General features: G+C 42.0%; 3 protein-coding genes across 6 annotated transcripts in view; 2 read left to right on the forward strand and 1 right to left on the reverse strand.

Annotated features, from left to right (window-relative positions):
- Window positions 1-18,859, forward strand: part of PMS1 (PMS1 homolog 1, mismatch repair system component) — a 94,694-nt gene extending 75,835 nt beyond the window's left edge. For all 3 annotated transcript variants that reach the window (XM_084780752.1, XM_084780754.1, XM_084780753.1), the window contains 4 exons: window positions 7,646-8,128; window positions 12,491-12,621; window positions 15,438-15,598; window positions 18,511-18,859. In XM_084780752.1, the coding sequence (XP_084636878.1) occupies window positions 7,646-8,128; window positions 12,491-12,621; window positions 15,438-15,598; window positions 18,511-18,675 (940 nt within the window). In that variant the 3' untranslated portion in view covers window positions 18,676-18,859. The remainder of the gene's footprint in view (window positions 1-7,645; window positions 8,129-12,490; window positions 12,622-15,437; window positions 15,599-18,510) is intronic.
- On the reverse strand, window positions 10,153-12,482 carry LOC311596878 (uncharacterized protein). The gene is made up of 3 exons (XM_084780761.1): window positions 10,728-12,482; window positions 10,621-10,661; window positions 10,153-10,584 (listed from the first exon to the last, which is right to left on the reverse strand). The coding sequence occupies exon 1, from the start codon at window positions 11,956-11,958 to the stop codon at window positions 11,161-11,163; it is 798 nt and encodes a 265-aa protein (XP_084636887.1). The 5' UTR covers window positions 11,959-12,482; the 3' UTR covers window positions 10,153-10,584; window positions 10,621-10,661; window positions 10,728-11,160.
- A 1,682-nt stretch (window positions 18,860-20,541) lies between the features above and the next one.
- Window positions 20,542-21,675, forward strand: part of LOC311595946 (uncharacterized protein) — a 37,986-nt gene continuing 36,852 nt past the window's right edge. For both annotated transcript variants that reach the window (XM_084779044.1, XM_084779045.1), the window contains exon 1: window positions 20,542-20,606. In XM_084779044.1, coding sequence (XP_084635170.1) covers window positions 20,559-20,606 — 48 coding nt within the window. In that variant the 5' untranslated portion in view covers window positions 20,542-20,558. The remainder of the gene's footprint in view (window positions 20,607-21,675) is intronic.

The following is a 21,675-nucleotide window of genomic DNA, read 5'->3' on the forward strand; positions in this document are numbered from 1 at the left end:
GTATATGGCTAACTTTTTTCACGTCTTCATTAGTGAATCAGTCTTAGGAATCAACTGTCAATTTAAAATAATAGTGATGATTATTGACAGAGTAGCCCTTTTTGTAAATTTCCTAAACTTCTGAGCTCTGTTAGAAAAGTGCTACTAAAAACATCAAAGATCAGACATTTGCTCTCTTTTAACTTAAATATATACACAACAGCTTGTTTAAGGGAGGATGGTGGTTGTATTTGTTCTTCTCCAAATATATATCAATGTGCAATGTGGTGATGGGATTACTCACTTAATCCCTTCATCTCACGGTCCCTGTGATTCCTCCTTCCCTCCTCATGATTCTGAAGCCAGTGTGAGGCATGACATCATTGGCTTCATAAATATGTATGTATTCATCCTTTAGCAATAAAAATATGCATTCATATTTTAGAAATAACTATAATATGATTATTATAACTTTTAATTTGATGTGTATGGACGCTTTGCCCACATGTATGTGTACATGCATGCTTAGAACTTGTGGAAGCCAGAAAAGGGTATCAGTCCTCTGGGTCTGGAGTTAGAGAATTGTGAGCCTGGGTGTGGGTGCTGGGAACCGAGCCCAGGTCCTCCGGAAGAGCAGCTGGTACTCGTAACCAAGGAACCATCTCTCCATCCCCTCCTAACTTTTTTTTAAGGACTGGGCTTAGTACATGAAATAGCCAGTGTTCAAACTGCTAATTATTTCATAAATGTCAGATTTTAGAGTCTTATTTTGAACACAAAAAGACTCACACTATTATAGTTGTCTTATGTTTTACCTAAAGAATATGATTATGTAGTTTAAAGATGAGTAAATTCTTTTAAACACACATGAATGTGTGTAGTTCTTATGTGTCTCATTGTCTGAGGACGGAAAGAAAGGGCACTTGCAGTATCCGTGAACATGGGGGCAGTGCATACTCAGGAGGAAGTGCTTCCCTCAGCCTTGTAGCAGCAGTTTCTACTTCAGCCGCCTCGTGGAGAGGGTTAGTTAACATTATTTTGCCTTGTAAGTCCCAAATTGTCAGATTATTGATGTTGTGGCTAATTTGTCTACATTTTTATTAGTAGTGTGTTGTAGAATCCATTCAGAGCAGACCTCAGCAGCCACACCTGGGCCTGTACACCGTCACTCTCTGCTGGCTGTCGGTAAAAGCGTGCAGCAGTCTCATCGCTGTAAGGAGCAGTAAGATACCAGCTGTTACAGCACAGAGTGATTTCTGTGTGAGTGTGATTGGGCTTTTATAGCTCTTTTTGTTGTAAACGGCAGTTTTTATTTGCTCTAACTCAGTTCAGTTGACATGGATTCCAGAAAACAGAAATATTTTGAGAAAATACTGATGTCTTGCAATCAGACACACAAATGCTTAAAAGAAAGAAAGAAAGAAAGAAAGAAAGAAAGAAAGAAAGAAAGAAAGAAAGAAAGAAAGAAAAAGAAAGAAAGAAAAAGAAAGAAAGGAAGGAAGGAAGGAAAGGTTTAGGTTTCAAGGCCAGGATTCCTCGGACTGTAATCCACTAAATTGAAGCTATGCCTGTCAATTCTTATCCAGCTTTTTTTTTTTAAGTTCTTTCTATGATCCTCAATTCTTCAAAGAATACAGAAAGTGATACAAGAGTAGATTTGGGGATGCAGCTCTGTGGCAGAGCTGCCTTCCATGACTCCCTGGCTTCCATCCTCAGTCCCACAAGAGACCCACCTGGCTTCCATACCCACTGTCTCATAAGACACTGCCTGCCTCTAGAAGGCCCTGGCTCCCATCCACAGTAGTACAAAGTGGGGAGCACCTACCTACCCCTCTTGGGGGCCGCCCTGGCTCCCATCCACAGTAGTACAAAGTGGAGAGCACCTACCTACCCCTCTTGAGGGCCGCCCTGGCTCCCATCCACAGTAGTACAAAGTGGAGAGCACCTACCTACCCCTCTTGAGGGCCGCCCTGGCTCCCATCCACAGTACCACAAGGCCGACCCCTTCTGCAGTGCTTCAGTTCATTTTTGTTTTTCCTTTCTTCCCGTTCTTCATGTTTTCTTTCTCCTTTCCACTCCCTTCTTTCATTTAGGAAATAGCTCGATAAGGGTGGCCTGTATACTGGCTGGTCACTTTAGCTAAAAAAATAACTTTTTTTTTTTAGTTCATAAATAGTATAGTCTGCAGTTTGTCATGTAGCAATCATAGAATTATATGCCTTTTTTCCAATTCAAAAAATATTTCGTACACTATATTCTAATGATGGTTCCCCTCTCCCGATTCCTTCCGATGGCTCCCTCCCTCCCTCCCTCCCCACCCAGCCGCATACCCCTCCCCCTCTTCTCTCTCCCGCTCTTGTTCTCTCTAGCTCTTGGCTGTACTCTCTCACTCTTTAAAATTCAAAGAATCAAGAAATACATATACACCTCACAAAAACACAAAACCAAAAATACACACAAAAAGTCTAATAAGATAAACAAACAAACAAAAAACCAGTATACAAACATACTGTTGAGATGGTTTTGTGTTGGCCATCTCCTGCTGGGCATGATTCCTGCCCTGAAGTGTGGCAAGTGTGTGCAGTGAGATGCCATTGGGGAAAACTGTGTTTTCCTTTACAAGCAGCTGTCGGTTGGAGATAGCTTCTTGGTTAGGGGATGGGCGCAGCTATGCCCACATACACCTCTCAGCTCTGTGACCCCATCTGTTTTCAACAGATGGCTCTATGGCTGCTGCGGCCACAGTCTCTGAGTTCATATGTGCATCAGTCGTGTTGTGTCTAGAAGACACTTTGTCCCTAGAGTGATCCGTCACCTCTGGCTCTGACAGTCTTGAGGTCTCCTCACCTGCACAGACATTCCATTCACAGCTGAGTCCTCCAGAGTCTCGCTCTTTGCACATTGTCCAGGTGTGCGTCTTTGTTAGTTGCCATCTACAGCTTCTTCGTGTAATTGAGAAGGAAATGTGGTAAATTATGGAAAGACTTAGCAGTTGTCTCATATATGGGACAGAAAATTGATTCCTTATATGAAACTAACCAGCGAGGTTTTAGGGGAATTATCACACAAGAAGGAATATGGTGTTGCCAAGAATGTGAAAAGATGTTATAACACAGGGCAGAAAGTGAGAGCGTGGTGAAGGAAGATGGGAAGGAGAGGGCCAGGTTGAGCATGGTTCTCCAAGCCCTGTGGGCAGCCAGAATCTGTCTCTGCTGAGAAAGTAGGACAGACAGACGTGGGGTAGGGAATACCTTGGTCCTTTCTGGTTTGGTTTTATTTTATTTTATTTTATTTTATTTTATTTTATTTTATTTTTTGTCCCTTTGTTTTCCTCTCCTTTCCTCTAATGGATTAGAATCCAGGCGTGAGCCTTGTGCCTCACCTTAAACTCAGTGGAAAAAGGCCCTTCAGTCAGTTGGTGTTAATTTGGGATTTTGTGTATATAAATGTATATGGTTTGCAATGTATATTTATTCCTACTTAAATAACTAAGTAATGTTGCAGTTTGGATCTTACTGAAAATGATTAAAAAAAACTTTCCAATTAAATGTAGCCTTTAGTCTCAGAAATATCATTTGAACTGACCGCTTAGTCACATCAGTGTGAATACTTTCCATTCATGTTGCTAAGTCCCTTAATGGCACTGAATACAGAGGTGGCATCTGTTCTTACTTAACATTTACCTAGCATTATTTTGGACATAACTTTTTATGTTTCCCAAGGAACTAATTAAATTGACTTCTTGAACAAATCAAAAGATTAGTACCATATGTGAAAATTTGCACATTATAATTAATTACAAATGGTGACCTTTATCTTGAACTCATTTTCCACCCCATAGGAAAAGTCTGGAGTTCTGATGTCTAAGAGCTAAAAATATACTTATTTTTAGTGCCTGTGAAAGTAAACTATTAAAGATCATGTGTTTTGTTTAACTAACCCATATGTTCATGTTCTAGGTATTATGGAAGAAAATAACCTTCAAAAGTATGAATATGAAAAGCAAATGATAGCAATTGTTTATCTAGTTTACAATGAAGCAGATTTTTTTTTTCAATTTTATCCAGCTAGCACATAGCATTTCTTTACTCAGAATCATGTTCTGAGCACAGACTGCACACTGTGTTGTGCTCTGCTGTTTCTTAGCCTCACTTTAAAATATACATGCAAGTAACATCCTATAGAATCTAAGTCAGCATCCTATAAGACCTGAAATAATTTTAGTTCTCTAGGCCCAAATTTAAAACTTAATTTTAAAAAATGTATCGGTGTTATTTAAATACTAATTTTTAGTCAAATGTCCCATTCAAACTGTAGGATATGTGTTTCTTTTTGTTTTGGGGTTTTGTTGAGCTAGAGCCTTGTGTGTGCTCAGTGTGTGCTCTGCCACTGACTCCATCCCCAAGCCCAGAACTTGGGTTTCTCCATAGAAACTTAGAGTAAACATCACCATTTACAGGGTATCGAGCAACTCATCCTCATAGCAAAGCTATGACATGCATGTAGATTGCCCACATGTTAGAAATGAGTGCCCTGAGGGACAGAACAAAGTACTTTGCATTAAGATTTCCTGGTTTCTAAGCAGTAGAACCATCCAAGCAAGCCCTCCGGCTCTCTGGGCTTTGTTGAGCACTGCTTGCTGAGGTGAGCACAGCAGCGGTTCCAGCTCTCCCACAGCAGCAGAGCCCCCCTCAGACAGGGCCTGGGCATGGAACCCAGGCATCTTAGTGTCTCACACTCCACCGGACTCTGTGGCTCTAGAAGCTTCCTTTCACTACTCAGAAAAAAAGAAAATCCCTTTGACCATTGAAGCTGAATTAACATATTTGATTTATTGAAATTTATGCATCAACTGGTGACTTTAAGTGAGAATAGAAAAATTAACATTAACTCTAATGGATTAAATGGTGTACTTTTTACTCCATGTGCTGTTTTAATGGCTTTATTGCATACTGTTTTTATTTTTTATTTTTTATTTCATTTTGAAGTGAAATTGCTTTGTAGAACAATCTAGCTTTGAATTTCTGATTCTCCTTCCTCTACTTTCTAAGTGCTAGGATAGTGGACACATGCTGCCATGTCCGGCTCCCCAACACTTTCTTAAATCTTTCTTTAAATTGGGTAAAGTTTACCTATAGTGGACTGCAAAGATCTTAGCAGTGTAGTTCAGTGCTTTGCAGAAATACATACACCAGCGTGAATAGTACCACAATGAAAATAAACACTTCTATCATCCCAAGTCCCTCCTGCAACCTCCGCAGGCAGACACTATTGTGATTTGTTACATTGCCTTGCTTTTGCCAGTATTTAAACTTCAAATAAATAAAATTATATGGTAAAACTGGCGTCTCAACAGTATTTTCATGACACATCATTTTGTAAAGCAGTAATCTTTAGTTTTATCGCCATAAAAAGGTTTGTTAATTCAGTCTCTAATTGGTGAATACTGAGGCTATTGTGTTGGTTAGTTTTCAGACATTCAAGGCTTTTTAAAATAAGCTTGGTTTCCAGTTTAGCATGGACAGAATATATGTATAAGTTAGGTTTCCTTTACCTTTTGCCATGTGTTGAGAATTTGGCTCATTATATTTCCTGTCCTGGTGAATGATCTGTGTTCACATATAAAGAATCTGAATTTCTGTAAATCCTTTAAGGTGAAGTGGTTGGCAGCGTTGCTAAGACCTGTCATTTCCTGACAATTTGCAATCTGGTTATACCACTGATGAAGAGAAGAAAGGCTTTAGTATCTCCAGCTGTGCCTCTGACTAGTCTGTGCCGTGACGTTTGCTTCATATAACGAGCGCTCTGTTACTAGGTGCACACACATTGGTGTGTTACGCTTTCCAGTTGCCCCTTCATCTCTCGTAATTTAGCATTTTGATCTGCTTTATCAGTGTCTTGTTTTCTTACACTTTGTGTAGTGTATGCATTTTCCATTCCTTTACCTATCTGTTATTATAAAAGTGTAACTTTTAGAAACCCATAAAACTGGATATCCTGACCTTTAATTAGAAGATTTGGTCTGTGTGATATTATAATGGACATTGTTAGGATTAGATTGGCCCTTCAGCCTGTCATCTGTCCCTGCCTTCCTCCTTGGACAGTTCTGGAGGTTCTCAAGGTTTAGGTGGATACATTTTAACTTCTAATTTATATTAGTGTTTGCTTTGCTTAATACATCATGCATCCTTTCATCCTACTTTAAAGTTAATACCACACAGTCTCACAGAAACCCAAAAGCCCACGATACAGTTGCTTCTCTGCTAATCTCATTCTTTAAGAGTACAGATGAGTTAGCAAAAAGCTTCTTATTTTATCTGAAGTTATCTATTTACTCTTCTCTTTGAAGGACATTTGCGGTTGGTAGAGGTAAGACATGGGCTCTGTTGCCCCTTAATATTCCACCCATTCCGCTGACATTGCATTGTCCTTTTGCTTGGTTGTCACACAGACTTGGGGAATTCACCCGCTGTTTTCATAATTTGCTTCGGTGTATCTGGCAGGGTTTGTTCGCATTTGTCCTGCCTGGACTTGCCTCTTAGATCCTTAAGGTGTTAATGGTTCTACAGGTTGACTCACCATTAAATATAATTTTATTTAAAGGGGGTCGGGGTGGGATTTGATGCATTGGGATATGTGTGTGTGGCTCCTGGGTGACTCAGTGTGCGCAGGTCCTGGGTGACTCAGTTTGCGCAGGTCCCTTTTCTGTCTTGCTTACAGGGGCCTTTTCTCTCTTGCTCATGGGTTATTTCTGTAGCTCTGCTTTCAGGTTCATTGGCCTTTTTGTTGTTTCCATGTCTGGTCTGTAATTAAATCTACATAGTGAATATTCCATTCCAAATACTGTTTTTTAGTTTTAGACTTCCCACATCTTTCTTTGTGTACATATAAATTCCCCTTCAGCCCCTCCTATTTTCCTTTCTATTGCTCATCTCATGGCCCTAAAACATTTTACAAAGCTCTTCAATTCTAAGTGTGAGTCATTTGAAAAAGGCTTTTCCTGGCTTCTTGCTCTTGGCCAAGACTCACATATCTGTTTTGCTGCTTGATTGGTGACTTTTAATTATACAGTGGACATTGAGAGTGATTTCTGTTCACTTCAGAAAAGTGTTGCATCTTATTTAAGATGACTTTGAGCTTGTGGGCGTTTGTTTTGCATTGAATTATGGGGAGACTTGCTCAGTTGTAGGGTTGTGGGGCTTTTCCTCCTAAGACATGGCCCTCTTCCAGTTTGAATTGAAAGCCCAAGGTGTTTATCAAACTGCACTTGTAACTCAGACCCTAAGCTGTTTCCCCAGCGGGAAGCTCTGTTCAGCCCATTAGCCTTTTAATGTTATTTTCCTGAGGGCTCCCACACGTGGGTTTTTTCTCTTCATTTTAAGTTGTTCTGGAAGCAGGGATCTGTGCGCTGATGAAGCAGGCTAGTCAGTGCCATCTTCTGGTCCTGCAGCTCCCGCCTCTTAATGCTGGGCCAGAGCTCCCTGAGTGCTTTTCAGGGGCCAGTTGCTGTGCTCTCTTTGGAGTTTAACATAAGCACACAGGAGGATCATGCTAATACTCTAATCAGTACCAAATGACAGCTTGTTATTTTTAATAAAAATTTACTTTAGATGATTATCATGTTCTTATGATAAGCTCACTAGTTTTGTTTTATCTCTGTTCTTAGATACGAGGAAAAGGCTAAAAAAGACTTGGAGCGATACAATAATCAAATGAAGAAAGCTATTGAACAGGAAACACAGGTATCGTTAAAAGATGGCAGGAAGAAGATGAGGGCCGGCAGTGCGTGGGGCCCGGCACAGAAGCACAAGGGTAGGCCCTCCTCTGCTCAGCCGAGTCTTGTTGAGCTCTTTCAGTCCCAAAAGGAAAAGAAGAAGAGTGGAAATATTAAAACAGCAGAAATCCCCTTTTCTATGGAAAACTTAAAGGTCAATTTTAAGAAACAAAGGGACATTGACTTAGAAGACAAGGATGAGATTTGTCTGGTCCACAGTCTCAAGTTTCCTGATGCGTGGCTGGTCACGTCCAGAGCAGACATCATGTTATTGAACCCATACAGAGTGAAGGAAGCCCTGCTGTTTAAAAGACTTCTGGAGAACCATAAACTCCCTGCAGAGCCACTGGAAACACCAATTATATTAACAGAGAGGTATGGTGGTGCAAGGGTTTAATGTTAAAAGTGGAAGGCTCTTTCCAATTGGGATAAGTGATACTCATTTGAAGAAACATTGTGAGGAAGATTTTCTAAACTCTGATGGCGTTAGTAGTTGCTTACAACAGTAGAAGATTCTAGGTGGCTCAGACTTCCAGTCAGTAAATGCCAGGGGCATGTGTCCTGTACCGTGTGAGTTCTCCGTGGTACCTGAAGGCTAGAGTGCTGCTGCAGGTCTCCTTAATATTACCCTGGACTGACATTGCCAAGCACACACCAGAGCAGAATTACATGGAGAATGCCCTTAGCAGCCGGTCCCATCCTGTTCCTGCCCTTATACATGTGTGTACATATGTTTTTCCTTTCATTCATTAATGTATGTGAAAATAACTCTTACTCTTAGTCCTTCCATATACTCACAAAGATGATTAGTTTTTAAGCTAATCACAAATGTCTTTCTCATACCTTACTCAAAATACTAGTTTAGAATTGTTCCTCATTATTTCAAAGGGCTTTTTTCTTTTCAGTTTTACAATTTGGAATTAATATTTATCTGTAAGTTCTACATATTACATTTGGTCGTATCTTTATTGTGTGATTGTTTTACTATGTAGCAGTCAGTCAATGGAATATTCTTGTCTCTTCCTGATTCATGTGAGGTTTTTGGTGTGGGATTAGGTGTTTCTTTCTGAGATTTATTTTATTTTTATTCTGCATGTATGTGGGGTGTGTGTGTGTGTGTGTGTGTGTGTGTGTGTGTGTGTGTGCGCGCGCGCGTGTGCTTGTTCACCAATTATGGGTGCCCTCAGACACCAGAAGAGGGCATCAAATCCCTGAAGTAGCATTTACATGCCATTGTAAGCAACTGGCTGTGGGCACTGGGACCTGCACTGAGGTATTTTCTGGACCATTGACCCATCTCTCCAGCTCCTGATAGTGTACTTACCACTTCCCTTCCCTGCCTTTAGTTGGAAGTGAGCCTCAGGAAGAAAGAGATGTAGATTTGACTCTCCGGTAGGGCTTGCTCCAATAGAAACGGCTGTCTGCTTCAAACTTGAGCACAGTTCACTAGCTCTGTACAAAGGCAATCCTCCCTCTCAAAGCTCCCCAACTATCTAATAGTTTCATCTGCTAATGAGCTTTTTTCTTTTTTTTTCTTTTTTTTTTTTTGAGACACAGTTTCTTTGTGTGCCCCGAGCTGTCCTAGAACTCACTCTGTAAACCAGGTTGACCTCAAACTCACAGAAATCTACCTGCCTCTGCCTCCCAGGTTCTGGGATTAAAGATGTGTGCCACTACTGCCCAGTTTAATGCTCACTTTTTAACCTGACACAGACTGATATATGACAAAGTAGCTAAAACCCTGCAGTTTAAAACTTGGTAAGAATTTTCTCAATCACTAGATAACTTTCAGATGCACCTGGAGTAAAGAAAGCAGTGTCAGGACGTGGGTGTGTTGAGGCCACGGCCATCTAACGGACAACAAGAGGACACTGACATAGGAGAACCTCTGTCTGTCTGCCTCTTAAATAAGGCAGCAGGGACCACATAATGAAAACCCAGGCTCCTCCACAGTGCTTCAAAGGAGCAATTTTATGTGGTAGCTCAGAACTTCACAAGAATTCTTCACTGTGTTTCCTCATGAACAGCCAGGACACATTTGACTTAGTAACTTGACTGCTTTTTTAAATGATATTGATAGATTTTCATTTGCTTTTCAAAAACAGTGTTTTTGTGCCTGTCCAGAATACAGCTTTGTAAACATGTTTCTCTGTTGTTTAAAGAGATGGGTTAAAAGCTGTTATTTTGTACCTATGCTATGAGGAACCCAAACTTCTCTTAACTGAGCATCAGCACTGTGGTGGCTATTCCTGCAGACTCAGGGTTAGGGTTAGGTTTAAGGCAGAGAAAGCCTTCCCTGCTATAGACCTCCTTTATTCTCTGTAAACTTTGTAAACCCTCAAGGCAGGAAAGTAACCAGTTCCCCACCTGAGGCGCTTCAGCAGCCCAGCCCAAGCGCCACCCCCACTACCCCCACCCCCACCAATGGTCTTTTATGATGGCTGTAACTGTCATGGCCAGCCCCAAGACAGGAGGCCCCACCCCACAAGAAAAATCTCACCAATTTCTGAACAGGAAAACTGACCAATCCATGAGTTCCCCCAGCCTCAGGACTTGAGATCTCACCAATCCTCACCCTGGAAATCTCTGTCCTGGAAAGCTCCACTCCCTAAGAAATTCTACAGGATAGTTCAGTTCCCTGCTGTCTTCTCCTGGGAGCAGAGGCAACCACCCCTGGATTCTTCCTTCCCAAGAAATCTCGTTTATGAGATTTGCTTCCTGGTATGACTCTCACCAAAAAAAAAAAAAGAGCAAAGAAGGAAGGAAGGGAATAAGCCAAGAAGTGGATTAGGGCTGAGGCTCCTGAGCTCCTCAGCCCAGCTGGGGATAGCCTCCCCTAGGAGTTCCTCAGCTCATCTGGGGATAGCCTCCCCTAGGAGCTGCAGTGCCTCTGCTGAGGAGGCCCCACCTCAGAGCTGTATGCTTCCTGGGCTTCAGTGTCTCAGGATGCCCTCGCGTTAGGACACTGTCCCACCTCAGAGCTGTGTGCTTCCTGGGCTCGCAAGTCCCAGGGTGCCTTTCCATGTGAGCAGGATCACCAACACACTGAGAAAAGTATGAGTCCAAATGTTTCCCCTACCCAGTTAATTCTGCTTTTCAAACAGAGTCCTGCACTCATTACCTCACGGTGTTGGCAGGGTAATATGGATTGGGTTCAGTGTTCTCAGCAGAATTCTAACGCTAGTTGTGCACTTTTGTCTGAAGGGAGTGATTTAACTATGTATAGTACGAGGTAAGTGATCATAACAGTGGTAGCAATGGCTCATCTTTGCTGAGCACTGACTGAATGACAGAACTGCTGTGCTCTTACAAGGTTGGAATGTCACCCACATTTTACAGACTAGGAAGCACAAACTCAGACCAGTTATCCTAGGTGTGCTTACACAAGCAGTAAGTAAGGCATGCGTCTAATGCAGGCTGCTTAGCTGTGGAGCTTGCACTGTCATCCTTACCACAAGCTTGCAGATTGATTTTAGAACTAGTGAGAGAAGCAAGACATACAGCCAAACTGACCTCTGTGATGTCACCGTCCGTGTCGTCTTTAGCATTCTCAGCAAAACTGAAAGACTTTGTTTCTCCAAGGAGAGTGGAGCTATAGCAACAAACCGCATCATCCAACAGCACTTCATGTACTCAGGCAGTTCCTCTGCTGTGGTGGTCAGCATGCACTCAGGCAGTTCCTCTGCTGTGGTGGTCAGCATGCACTCAGGCAGTTCCTCTGCTGTGGTGGTCAGCATGCACTCAGGCAGTTCCTCTGCTACGGTGGTCAGCATGCACTCAGGCAGTTCCTCTGCTACGGTGGTCAGCATGTACTCAGGCAGTTCCTCTGCTACGGTGGTCAGCATGCACTCAGGCAGTTCCTCTGCTACGGTGGTCAGCATGCACTCAGGCAGTTCCTCTGCTACGGTGGTCAGCATGCACTCAGGCAGTTCCTCTGCTACGGTGGTCAGCATGCACTCAGGCAGTTCCTCTGCTTCAGTGGTCAGCATGCACTCAGGCAGTTCCTCTGCTACGGTGGTCAGCATGCACTCAGGCAGTTCCTCTGCTACGGTGGTCAGCATGTACTCAGGCAGTTCCTCTGCTACGGTGGTCAGCATGCACTCAGGCAGTTCCTCTGCTACGGTGGTCAGCATGCACTCAGGCAGTTCCTCTGCTACGGTGGTCAGCATGCACTCAGGCAGTTCCTCTGCTGTGGTGGTCAGCATGCACACCAGCCCAAGTTGGCTGTCTTCTGTGAGGCTCCTTCCACAAACTTGCTGTGCTTGCAATGGACTGAAGGAATCTCTCCCAAGTGTTGAACCGAAAATTTTTTCAGTCTTTTTTTGAGGAACAATCTTATATTTAATCTTCTTGATACTGAAGAGGCCTTGAGTAGCATTTGATTTTGAGTAGCTTGTTGATGGAGTGTGTTGTTCATCTGTGATAGCTGCTTTAAGGGCATAAAGGGGTATTTATTCATAGTCAGTCAAGATTTGATTTGCATTATGTTGAGAGAACTACCTTCAACATTTCTCATTGAGTTTGTTACATTCTAGAAGAGACAAGTTGTATTATGTCTGTCCATCCTTGTTCTATGAACACTCTACAATGCTAACAGAGTCAGTGCTTTCTTATAGGGCTTGACACTTAGTGCAATGGTAACATTTTCAAAACATATATGGACTAGTTTCCATAAACCCTCTTGTTTCAGTCTAAATACTTAGTAACTTAAAGAACCATCATTTCTTTCTTTTCCAGTCTTTTTAATGGATCTCATTATTTAGAGGTTTTACATAAAATGTCGACAGTTGACCAGAGATGCAGCGAATCAGCTTACCTGTGTGACCCTCGTCTTACAGCAAATGGCTTCAAGATCAGATTGATACCAGGTACAATAATGTGCCTTATTATCTCTAATGTGGAGAAAATAAACTTTTCAAGAGCTGCCTGTGACTTTTAGAGCTCTTGGGTGTGTTTGCATTCCCTAAAAGTCATTGTCAGCTATGCAGAAGTGGCCTCCTTCCGAGGGCGCCTCAGGTGGCCACTGCACTCTCTGCTGTCTTTTGACACAGCAACCCAGCTGCCCTCTTGTGTAACTCAGCTATCTGGACTTGTTGATGGTAAAGCAGATGTGCGGCTTAAGGGAATGGTCTGATAAAAATGGCCATCTCTTCTGCTGCTTCACAGCACTGAGCATCAGCAGTCTCATGTGGCTGTCTGGATTATGCCAAACACATTGAAAGGAATGTGTCTGCTTCAGGGCGTTCAGTTTTCTTGGGTTGTCTGTTTGTTTACTTGTTTTGTTTGTTTGTTTGTTTGTTTGTTTGTTTCCATACTGCTGTTGCTCCCTAGCCTAGCCTGCCTGTCCCTTCCCTTTGTCTTCTGTCCATTGCCACAGGCACCATGTGGAAAGACTCCAGGGCCTAAATTGTCACACTCAAAAGGTAGGAAAAGATCTTTAAACTGTTGCTTTCACCGAGGCACTGAAGACTGTAAATGGGACGTGGAGAGATGGCATGGCAGGTAAAAACATTGGCTGCTTCTCCAGAGGACTCACAGAGTAGCTCACAACTGTTTGTCACTCTGGTTCCATGGAGTCCAGCAACATGTTGTGTCCTTCTCATGCAAGGCTTCATATTGTGCACAGACACAACACCCATAAAATAATAACAATACCGACACAGTTTAGAAAGAAAATAAGTAACAAAAGCGCACAGAAGCACAGTGCTGGATATCTGGGGGGAAAAGTTTCTGTGTTCCAGACTTCAAATGCTGCTTGATTTTCTCAGTTTAACAAGGTAAAGACACCTCCCGTAAGAGCCTTATCTCCGTGGTTGCAGGTGTTACACTTGAGGTGAAGATTGCCTGTTCAGATCACAGTTTGTTTCTCAGTTTGTTCATTAACAACAACTAATAAATTTTGAGTAAGCATTATATGCCGAGTACCCTTTGAAGAATTAACATATGCGCCCCGCCCCCCCCCCCCCCCCCGCAACAGCCCCCAGCGTAGCATCTATCACAGTCCCCATTTTACAGATGAGAAAACTGAAGCATGAAAATGTTAAGTTTGTTTCAGAGGATAGTCAGGGTTAGACCCAGGACTGGAGCCCACACAGCCTGTCTTGAGAGTCCAGCCTTCAGCACATCTGTTGTGTAGCCCTCCTGAAAGCCAGTACATTAGCTTCACAAAGTAAGTGTAAACACTGAGTAACACAGGTCTGTGGCACAGCTACACAGGTGACATATGGCTGTTATCACACCTTGACAAGCCAAGACAGGAAGAGCTGCATGTTTGGGCTAGCATGGTGTACATAGTGAGTTTAAGCAATCTTGGGCTACATGGTGAGGCCCGTCCCCAAATACAAAACAAACAAAAATAGGCCTGGCGCTTTGTAGTAGCATGGTGTGAGGAGGGTAAGTTCTCTTTTTCTGTCCTCCAGCCCCTCTTGTGGACTGAACTGATTATCAGTCATCTCTTGTAGTCCTCATACAGATCTTTCCCTGAGTCCTCTGGTATCTTTTAATCAGAACATGTGAAATACGGAGAATGGGGGGTTTGTGTGGTGAGGGAGCTATTCTTTATGTTCCTCTCATTTGTGTTGACAGAGGTGCCTTTTCTTCACACCTCTGTAAGTGTGTAAGGAGGATGCACTGGAGCACTGCTTCATCCTGCTCAGCTTCCTCAGGGCTGTGAGTCCCACCTGAGGTCCTTGTGCTCATCTCTCCTCCCTTTGTTGAGCTCTGTAGCTCATCCTTTGGTGCTGATGATGCATCGTCGCGTCTTTCCTCAGTTATTTCCTGGGAAAACTGTTAGCTTTCCTACTGTTTGGTCTACCACGTTGCATCTGCCAGTTGGTATTGAAACTAGCCCAAGACTGAGGACACGTTAGAGAGTGCATCGTTAAGGTCCTGAGATCTGCAAAGCTTTAAGTTCTACCACACTCCCTTATGTTAGTTCACCAATAACTATTAATTAAAAATTACACTCTTTCCTTTTTGGTAGCATGATATGATTCCAGGATTAAGAATACTGTTATACAAATAGCATGGACACTTTCTGTCTTTTAATGTCAAAGTCGGTGCTTTGAAATGTTACTGTTAGGGAGTGATCTACCCAATTATACATCCAATCACGTGGCCTTGAGTTTTAATGACCCAGTTACATCAGTTAGCTTAATAAATAACACCAATTTCAAGCATTTCTTACTTGACTCTTTGAATAAATGCCCCCAGTTTTATTTCCTGAAAGTCTATAGTAACAAGATACAGTGTTTCTTTTTATTCTTGGTAAGTTAAAATAATTGAGGTATTTAAATTAGATATTAGACCAGTGGGCTAGAACTTGAAGTATAGCAGTTGATAAAATTCTTGAGCCATTTTGATTTTAATAAATATCATGGGAGTTCATTTTCTCTCTAAAGTAGGAAATGTTCTAAGCAAATGTGAAGAACAGACCAGTAGGAAGTGAAATTAAGTTAAATTTTATAAAGTACATGTGGTGTCAGTGAGCACCTATGACTTAATGTGAAGTCTTCTGGGAAATTATTATTTGTATTCCGTGAAGGAACAAAACTTTGCCCTAGTATATTAAGTTCTGACGAAGGTTCACTAAATGTTCTAACAGTGAGATTTGTTTCCAATGGACATGTTCTGGAATATAATTTTAACCAGTTTAACGGCCTCTGTGTTTTTGTTTTTCTCTCAGGAGTTTCCAGTACTGAGCACTACTTGGAAATCGAAGGCATGGCTAAGTGTCTCCCGTTCTATGGAGTAATGGATTTAAAGGAAATTCTTAATGCTATAGTAAACAAAAATGCAAAGGAGCTTTATGAATGTAGACCTCGCAAAGTGATAAGTTACCTGGAGGTATGCCTGATTGGGTCACGTGAGCTGGCTAAGTTTTACAGCTCTTAATCAAACAGAGAACTTGGTTTGGTTTGGTTTGGTTTTGAGACAGGGTCCCACTATGCAGGAGTGGCTCGCCCTGGACTCCCTCTGTGGACCAGGCTGGCCTCAATCGCACAGAAACCTGCCTGCCTCTGCCTTCTGTGTGTAATCCCCTGCTAGGATTAGAGGGCTGCTTCACCCCGCTAGCCCAGTAGTAAATGGTTTAAAAGAGTAGGTTCTAAAATGTTTGTATTCCAGAAGAAAATGCTCTTTTTTAAAAAAACTCAATAAAATGTTTTACAAGGTAGACTGTGATAAACGCTATCAGAGATCCTTATAATACAGTTCTTGGGCCCATATTGAGACCCTGTGTATGAAACATTTTCTATTAATCCATAAGTAATCTCCTCAGAATGGCTTCCAAATTGTTCATCATTTATGCCGTATTATTTGTCTAAAGCACTGTAATACGAATCTAAGCCCTGAGCACTGCAAAAGGAAGAGAAAGGTCTAAACTATTGCAACCATGGAGCTACGTTGGAAGTTTCACTTGCTAAAACGTTATAGCATCTACCAAAATGAGAATTATAAAATTAGGTTTAAAGAAGTATACTCAGAGCTAGCCAGGTTTGATGTCATATGCATGTACTTCCAGCACTCAAAAGACTGGGGCAGGGAAGTTTAAGCCAGCCAAGACTGCAACCCTTGTCTCAAAAATAAAATCTAAAAGAACAGGGCTAAGGGCTGAGCGCCCAAGTATAGACTAGGCAGACAAATAACTGCTACTGCTTTTTAAGCTGAAGTTCTAAGTGTCTCATTAAGGTCTGCTGGTGTTCTTCTCAAAACAAACCCGGACTTTTCTTCTTCTTTAAAAAATGGGCTTGCTCATGGTGTTTAGATACAGGTCATGCTGCTACCTAACTCTGGAGAATAGATTCAGTGGTGCTCAGTTAACCCCTTGGGAGCTTTGTCCTGTGGAAATTTCCAGCCGGTTGCCACAGCAATTCAGCACTAATAGTTTCAAGGAACTCCAGAGAAGTCTTTCTTAAGAGCAAAAAACATGTGGACAAGAAATAAGGTTTCACACATAATGGAGGAAAAAGGCAGAGGAGAATGGACTTAAATGGTTTTGCTAACGTGTACCAGGCTAGAGGAAGTAGACATGGTTGTTATGGAGAAGAGTCTTAAAAAGAAAAAGTCAACTGGAGACAAAGGCAGAGAGACCTCTGAGTTAGAGGCCAGCCTGCTCTACAGGGTGAGTTCTAGTATAGCCAGACCCACACACAGAAACCCTGTTTGAAAAACCAAGAGAGGACAGGAGTAAATATCCAGTGTGACAGAAGCATTAGAGAGGGGTACATAATGGTCTCTGGACCAAGAGCAGAAAAACAGTAAAATAATTGTTTTGTTTTGTTAGTGAGGTTTGTCTGTCTGTCTGTCTGTTTTGAGATGGGACCTCGCTATGGAGCCCAGACTGACCTCAAACTCACACCAGTCTTTCTGTACACTATCAAGGCTAGCTAAAAGGAAACATTTTTAGGTAAATGAGATGTATGTGGTAAAATAAGAGAAAGTGTCTGCTGTAAGTGGAGGGTAGGGAGGCTTTGGGCATTGAGTACCATAGCAGATCTGAAACCAAGAGTGCAGGTACAATAAAAGAAAGGACAATCCCTGGGGAACAGGACAATCTCCAGGTGTCACTTAGACCTCTTAAGACCTAACATTTGAGCCAGGCATGGTGGCGCACACCTTTAATCCCAGCACTGGGGAGGCAAAGTTAGGAGGATCACTGTGAGTTCGAGGCCAGCCTGGTCTACAAAGCAACTCCAGGTCAGCCAAGGCTAACACAGAGAAGCCCTGTCTCAAAAAAAAAAAAAAAAAAAAAAAAAAAGACCTGACATTTGTAGTGGGTCATGCCAGGACAGTTGCATGTTGCTAAATCAGACCTAGTGCTGCATTCTGAATAGCTCATTTGCTGTTCAACTTCATTGAGGGAAAGATGTTCCAGGAAAGTTGTGGGTCTGAGAGAAAGGAGAGGTTAAAGGTCAAAGTAAAGGCAAACCAGATCCTGTTGGATTAAAGATGTGGAATGGATAGAAAGGTGATGGTTCTGTAACTAAAGAAAATAGTGTTAAACTGCAATGAGATGCAAGTTTTTGTTTTTGTTTTTTACTATAAGAAGCTGGTCTTGTTTATAATACTTATGCCCTAAGCCGTTCTTTCTGTATAAGAAAGCAGCATTTATAGACCAAACCTGAGGACATTCACTTTGATTCTGCAGGCCTTATAACCAGACCGCCCAACTACCTTCTATAACCACTCACCCCAGCCACAGGTCTCAGCAGCATCAGTGACTGTCAGCCTCACAGCCTATTCCCACTACAGCCAGTCACTTTATGACATATGAAACACTTGGCAAGCTTTATTTATCTGTCTGTCTGTCTGTTTTAATCTCTAGTTACTTCCCTGTGCATTCAAATAAATTTCAGTCAGCCCACAACCTGAAGGGTGACCTGGTCCCTGCTTAACTTCCTTGTCTCCCTCCCTATAGTGCCACACCCATACAGAACATTCCATTCTCTGAAATGCTCTATTTGCTCATGACCTTTGCATATTATTTGAAAGGCCTAAATGTCATCTCTTTGAGTAAGTGCAATCCCTGCTCTTGCCTAATTAATTGTGTGTGTATTGTTCTCAAAATTTTTTGTTTCATCAGTGTTAAATAAAACACTCCATTGAAACATTTTTTGTATTCCATTGCCCACCACTTTATCTCCAGAATCTGCAGCATTGTTGATTTTGAGTGAATGAAAACCAGTTTTTATCTTGCTAGGATAATGTGTTTCTTTTTCAGGATATATCATGATGAAATATGACTTTTCTTTTCACAGGGAGAGGCAGTCCGTCTGTCTAGACAGCTACCCATGTACTTACCAAAAGAGGATGTTCAAGATCTTATCTATAGAATGAAGGAGGAGTTTGGAAATGAGATTAAAGGGTGTGTTCATGGTCGCCCATTTTTTCATCATTTAACCCATCTTCCAGGAACTCCATGATCAAGCTTATGACAACTAGTTACTGTGGCAATTGATGTGGTTCTTAAACTATTTTTGTATTATCATGTATAAAAGTGATTATTCTATAAATGATGCTTCACTAGCTCATTTATATACTGGAAAAAGTTTTAAAATGTGTAAAATATGTATAAATAAATAATATGTGGTATTGATTTTGTTCTCATTTCCAGCCTTCAGACTAAGTTTGTAAGTTCTAGGCTCCACAGTAGACAACACGTCTGCTCTTGGGTGCTTTATTAAGCCAGTCAACTGTTTAGAGAGACTTTACCCATGACAGCTCAGCTGAACTCTAGAGAGGAGTGCTCAGTCCAGTTTCAAAGTAGGATGGGGGGGGTTGGAGAGATTGCTCAGAGGTTAAGAACACTGGCTGTCCTTCCAAAGGACCCAGGTTCAATTCCCAGCACCAACATGGCAGCTTACAACCATCTGTAATTCCAGTTTCAGGGGATCTGATACCCTCACACAGACATACGTGCAGGCACAACACCAATGTACATAGAATAAAAATAAATTAATTAAAAATCATAAAGTAGGATGGGGAAGTAGGGAATGAGAATATGACCAAAAAAAAAAAAAAAAAGGTAATGCTGCCTCTCCAATATAATTTTTTTAGCTTTAGGGCCAAATTCTGTCAGGGAATATACATGGGAAGGTAAACATTTTTAACAGAAAAATTAGATTACAAGCTTTTTTTCTCACATATATTACTTCACAAACCATGTCAATGTTCCAGTACTTGACCAAAAATTAGGGCACAATTTGTTTAATAAGTGCATTTGTTGTATAAAGTAAAACCTGTTGTAGTGGGTATGGTGTCTCCACACACTGTCTACAGGTCTCATGGGTCATCCACACATTCTTAATTTTTCTATGTACAAACGGATTATAATACCTGGAGCTATTCCTGTTTGCTTAGGAAAGTTATGTTTCCTATAACCCAGAGATTGCTACCATCAACACACAACTCTAACTCACTTTGTAAATTTGAGGCATTTACTGATGTGTGTGTGTGTGTGTGTGTGTGTGTGTGTGTGTGTGTGTGTGTGTGTGTTGAGGGTAGTATTCTGTGGCATTGCTCTCTGCATTGACCTCTTCCAACAGGCTCTCTCGCTGAACACTGATCTCACTGTTCTGCCTGGCTGCCTGGCCACTGCTAGGTTTACAGACTCACACTCAATCCATCTTTTAAACTTTCCATGTTGTTTGTGTTGAGGCAGGAATGCTGGGGATCAGAACTCAGATAGTCGTCCCTTGCACACAAAGTGCCCCTCCTTACCTTAGAGCCATCTTCCAGTCTTCAATTGGACAAATTGAGGGTTAACAGGGTACCAAGAAACAGGAAGAAATTGTACATACATGCATACCAGCCCTAAACAAAAACAGTTTGATTTATTCTCAGTGAGTCAGACTGGTTCTACCACAGTCTCTTGAGTGGAAACACTCATTTTGGTATTTCTCATTTGAGCATGAGTTTGGCACTAGAAATACTATCAATACTAATCCCGAGGCTGAGTGTTCTTAACATGATTTGCCGTGAAAAATAAGTCTAAAGGGCCTTGGGACGGGGGTGCCCACAGTACACGTGTTTGGTAATCGGAGTAATACAAGACATTTCTTGATACCACTTTGACGAATGCTTTTTTGAGGAAATGGGTACACAACTTCTTTCTGACGATTTTGAAACAGCAGGGTGTGTGAGCTGCCTGCTTTTTCATGGGGGTGGGTTCATGGTGAGGTCATCTAAGTTTTATTCTGGACTCTTGGCTCTGCTGGTTGTAGCCTACCTTCAAGAGCTTTCCCTAGCCCCCTGAGCCCTCCTCAATCCCAGCAACACCCGCGCGCGCGCATGCGCCCTGGATAACATGGCTGAAGCAAGCAGCGACGGAGGGGCTTTGGCTCCCCGGATGGAGGTAACGGCTGTGGGTTGGGAGACCTAGGGTGTTAAGGACAGGGTGGAACTATCAAGAGAAAGGTCCTAAATTACTCATTCATCCACTAGGCATCCATGTCCTAAGCTCGAGAAACGAAAGACTTTTAAATGTCATTTTCCCAGAGCACTGTTGGTGTCCACATGTGTTATTTCTAAGTGATATCACACGGAGGCCTTATGGAGGTGAGGCCTGCAGGCCCCTTTTGTACAAGTACTTCGCCAAAGCAGAAGCCAGGAGTGGTGTAGGCAGGCCTATGGAGTTTTAGCTTATTTACATAGTGATAAGTGTAAATTCAGATGGACAAATCGTTGTTTTCCTTTATTTTTTAATTTTTTTTTTCTTTTTCGGTATGGCCTCAGACTCAGATCCACATGCCTCTTCCTCCCGAGTGCTGATCCACACGCCTCTGCCTCCCGAGTGCTGGGATTCCTTGATTACTTAGTTGTGATTTTACACAAATTTTATGACTTAGGTTGCTGTCATTGGAACTCATACCTCCACAGGAAACATTTCTATAACTGTATAAAGTGTTTTTCATCGAATTTTTTGCTAGATCCACCCCCACTCACCACCCCCACCCCCCCACCCCCAGTCTCTTAAAAGGTGGGAGAGGGGAGTGAGAGCCCTTAAAGTAAGTTCAGGTTAAGGTTTCCACATAAAAGACAGTTTAACTCTTGAAAGTCCTAATTGCAAAAGAAAACCCTTGTGAGACACAAACACTGAGAATGGGGCTCAGCTACAGAGCATTTGGCTAGCTCCAACAGAGGATCAATACTCTGGATTTGATCCCCAACAAACCCATCCCCTCCAAAGAAAGGAATTAAATACCCAAGGAAAGACTATGTCCATAGAGTCATAGCCACTAAAAAGAATTTATGAAGTTATTGAGCCAGCTGTACAATAAGTAAATGGAAGTACAGATGATTAATGACTTGAGCTCACACAAATTACGGTATACTCCATATCTCCTGTCGATTTTATCCTTAGTGAAACAAAGAAGCCAGTTTACTGCAGAGCCAAAGGAAAATACTTGAAATTGTCAACAGCA

Source organism: Acomys minous, assembly GCF_964271855.1.
Source record: "Acomys minous genome assembly, chromosome: 4".
NCBI lineage: Eukaryota > Metazoa > Chordata > Mammalia > Rodentia > Muridae > Acomys > Acomys minous.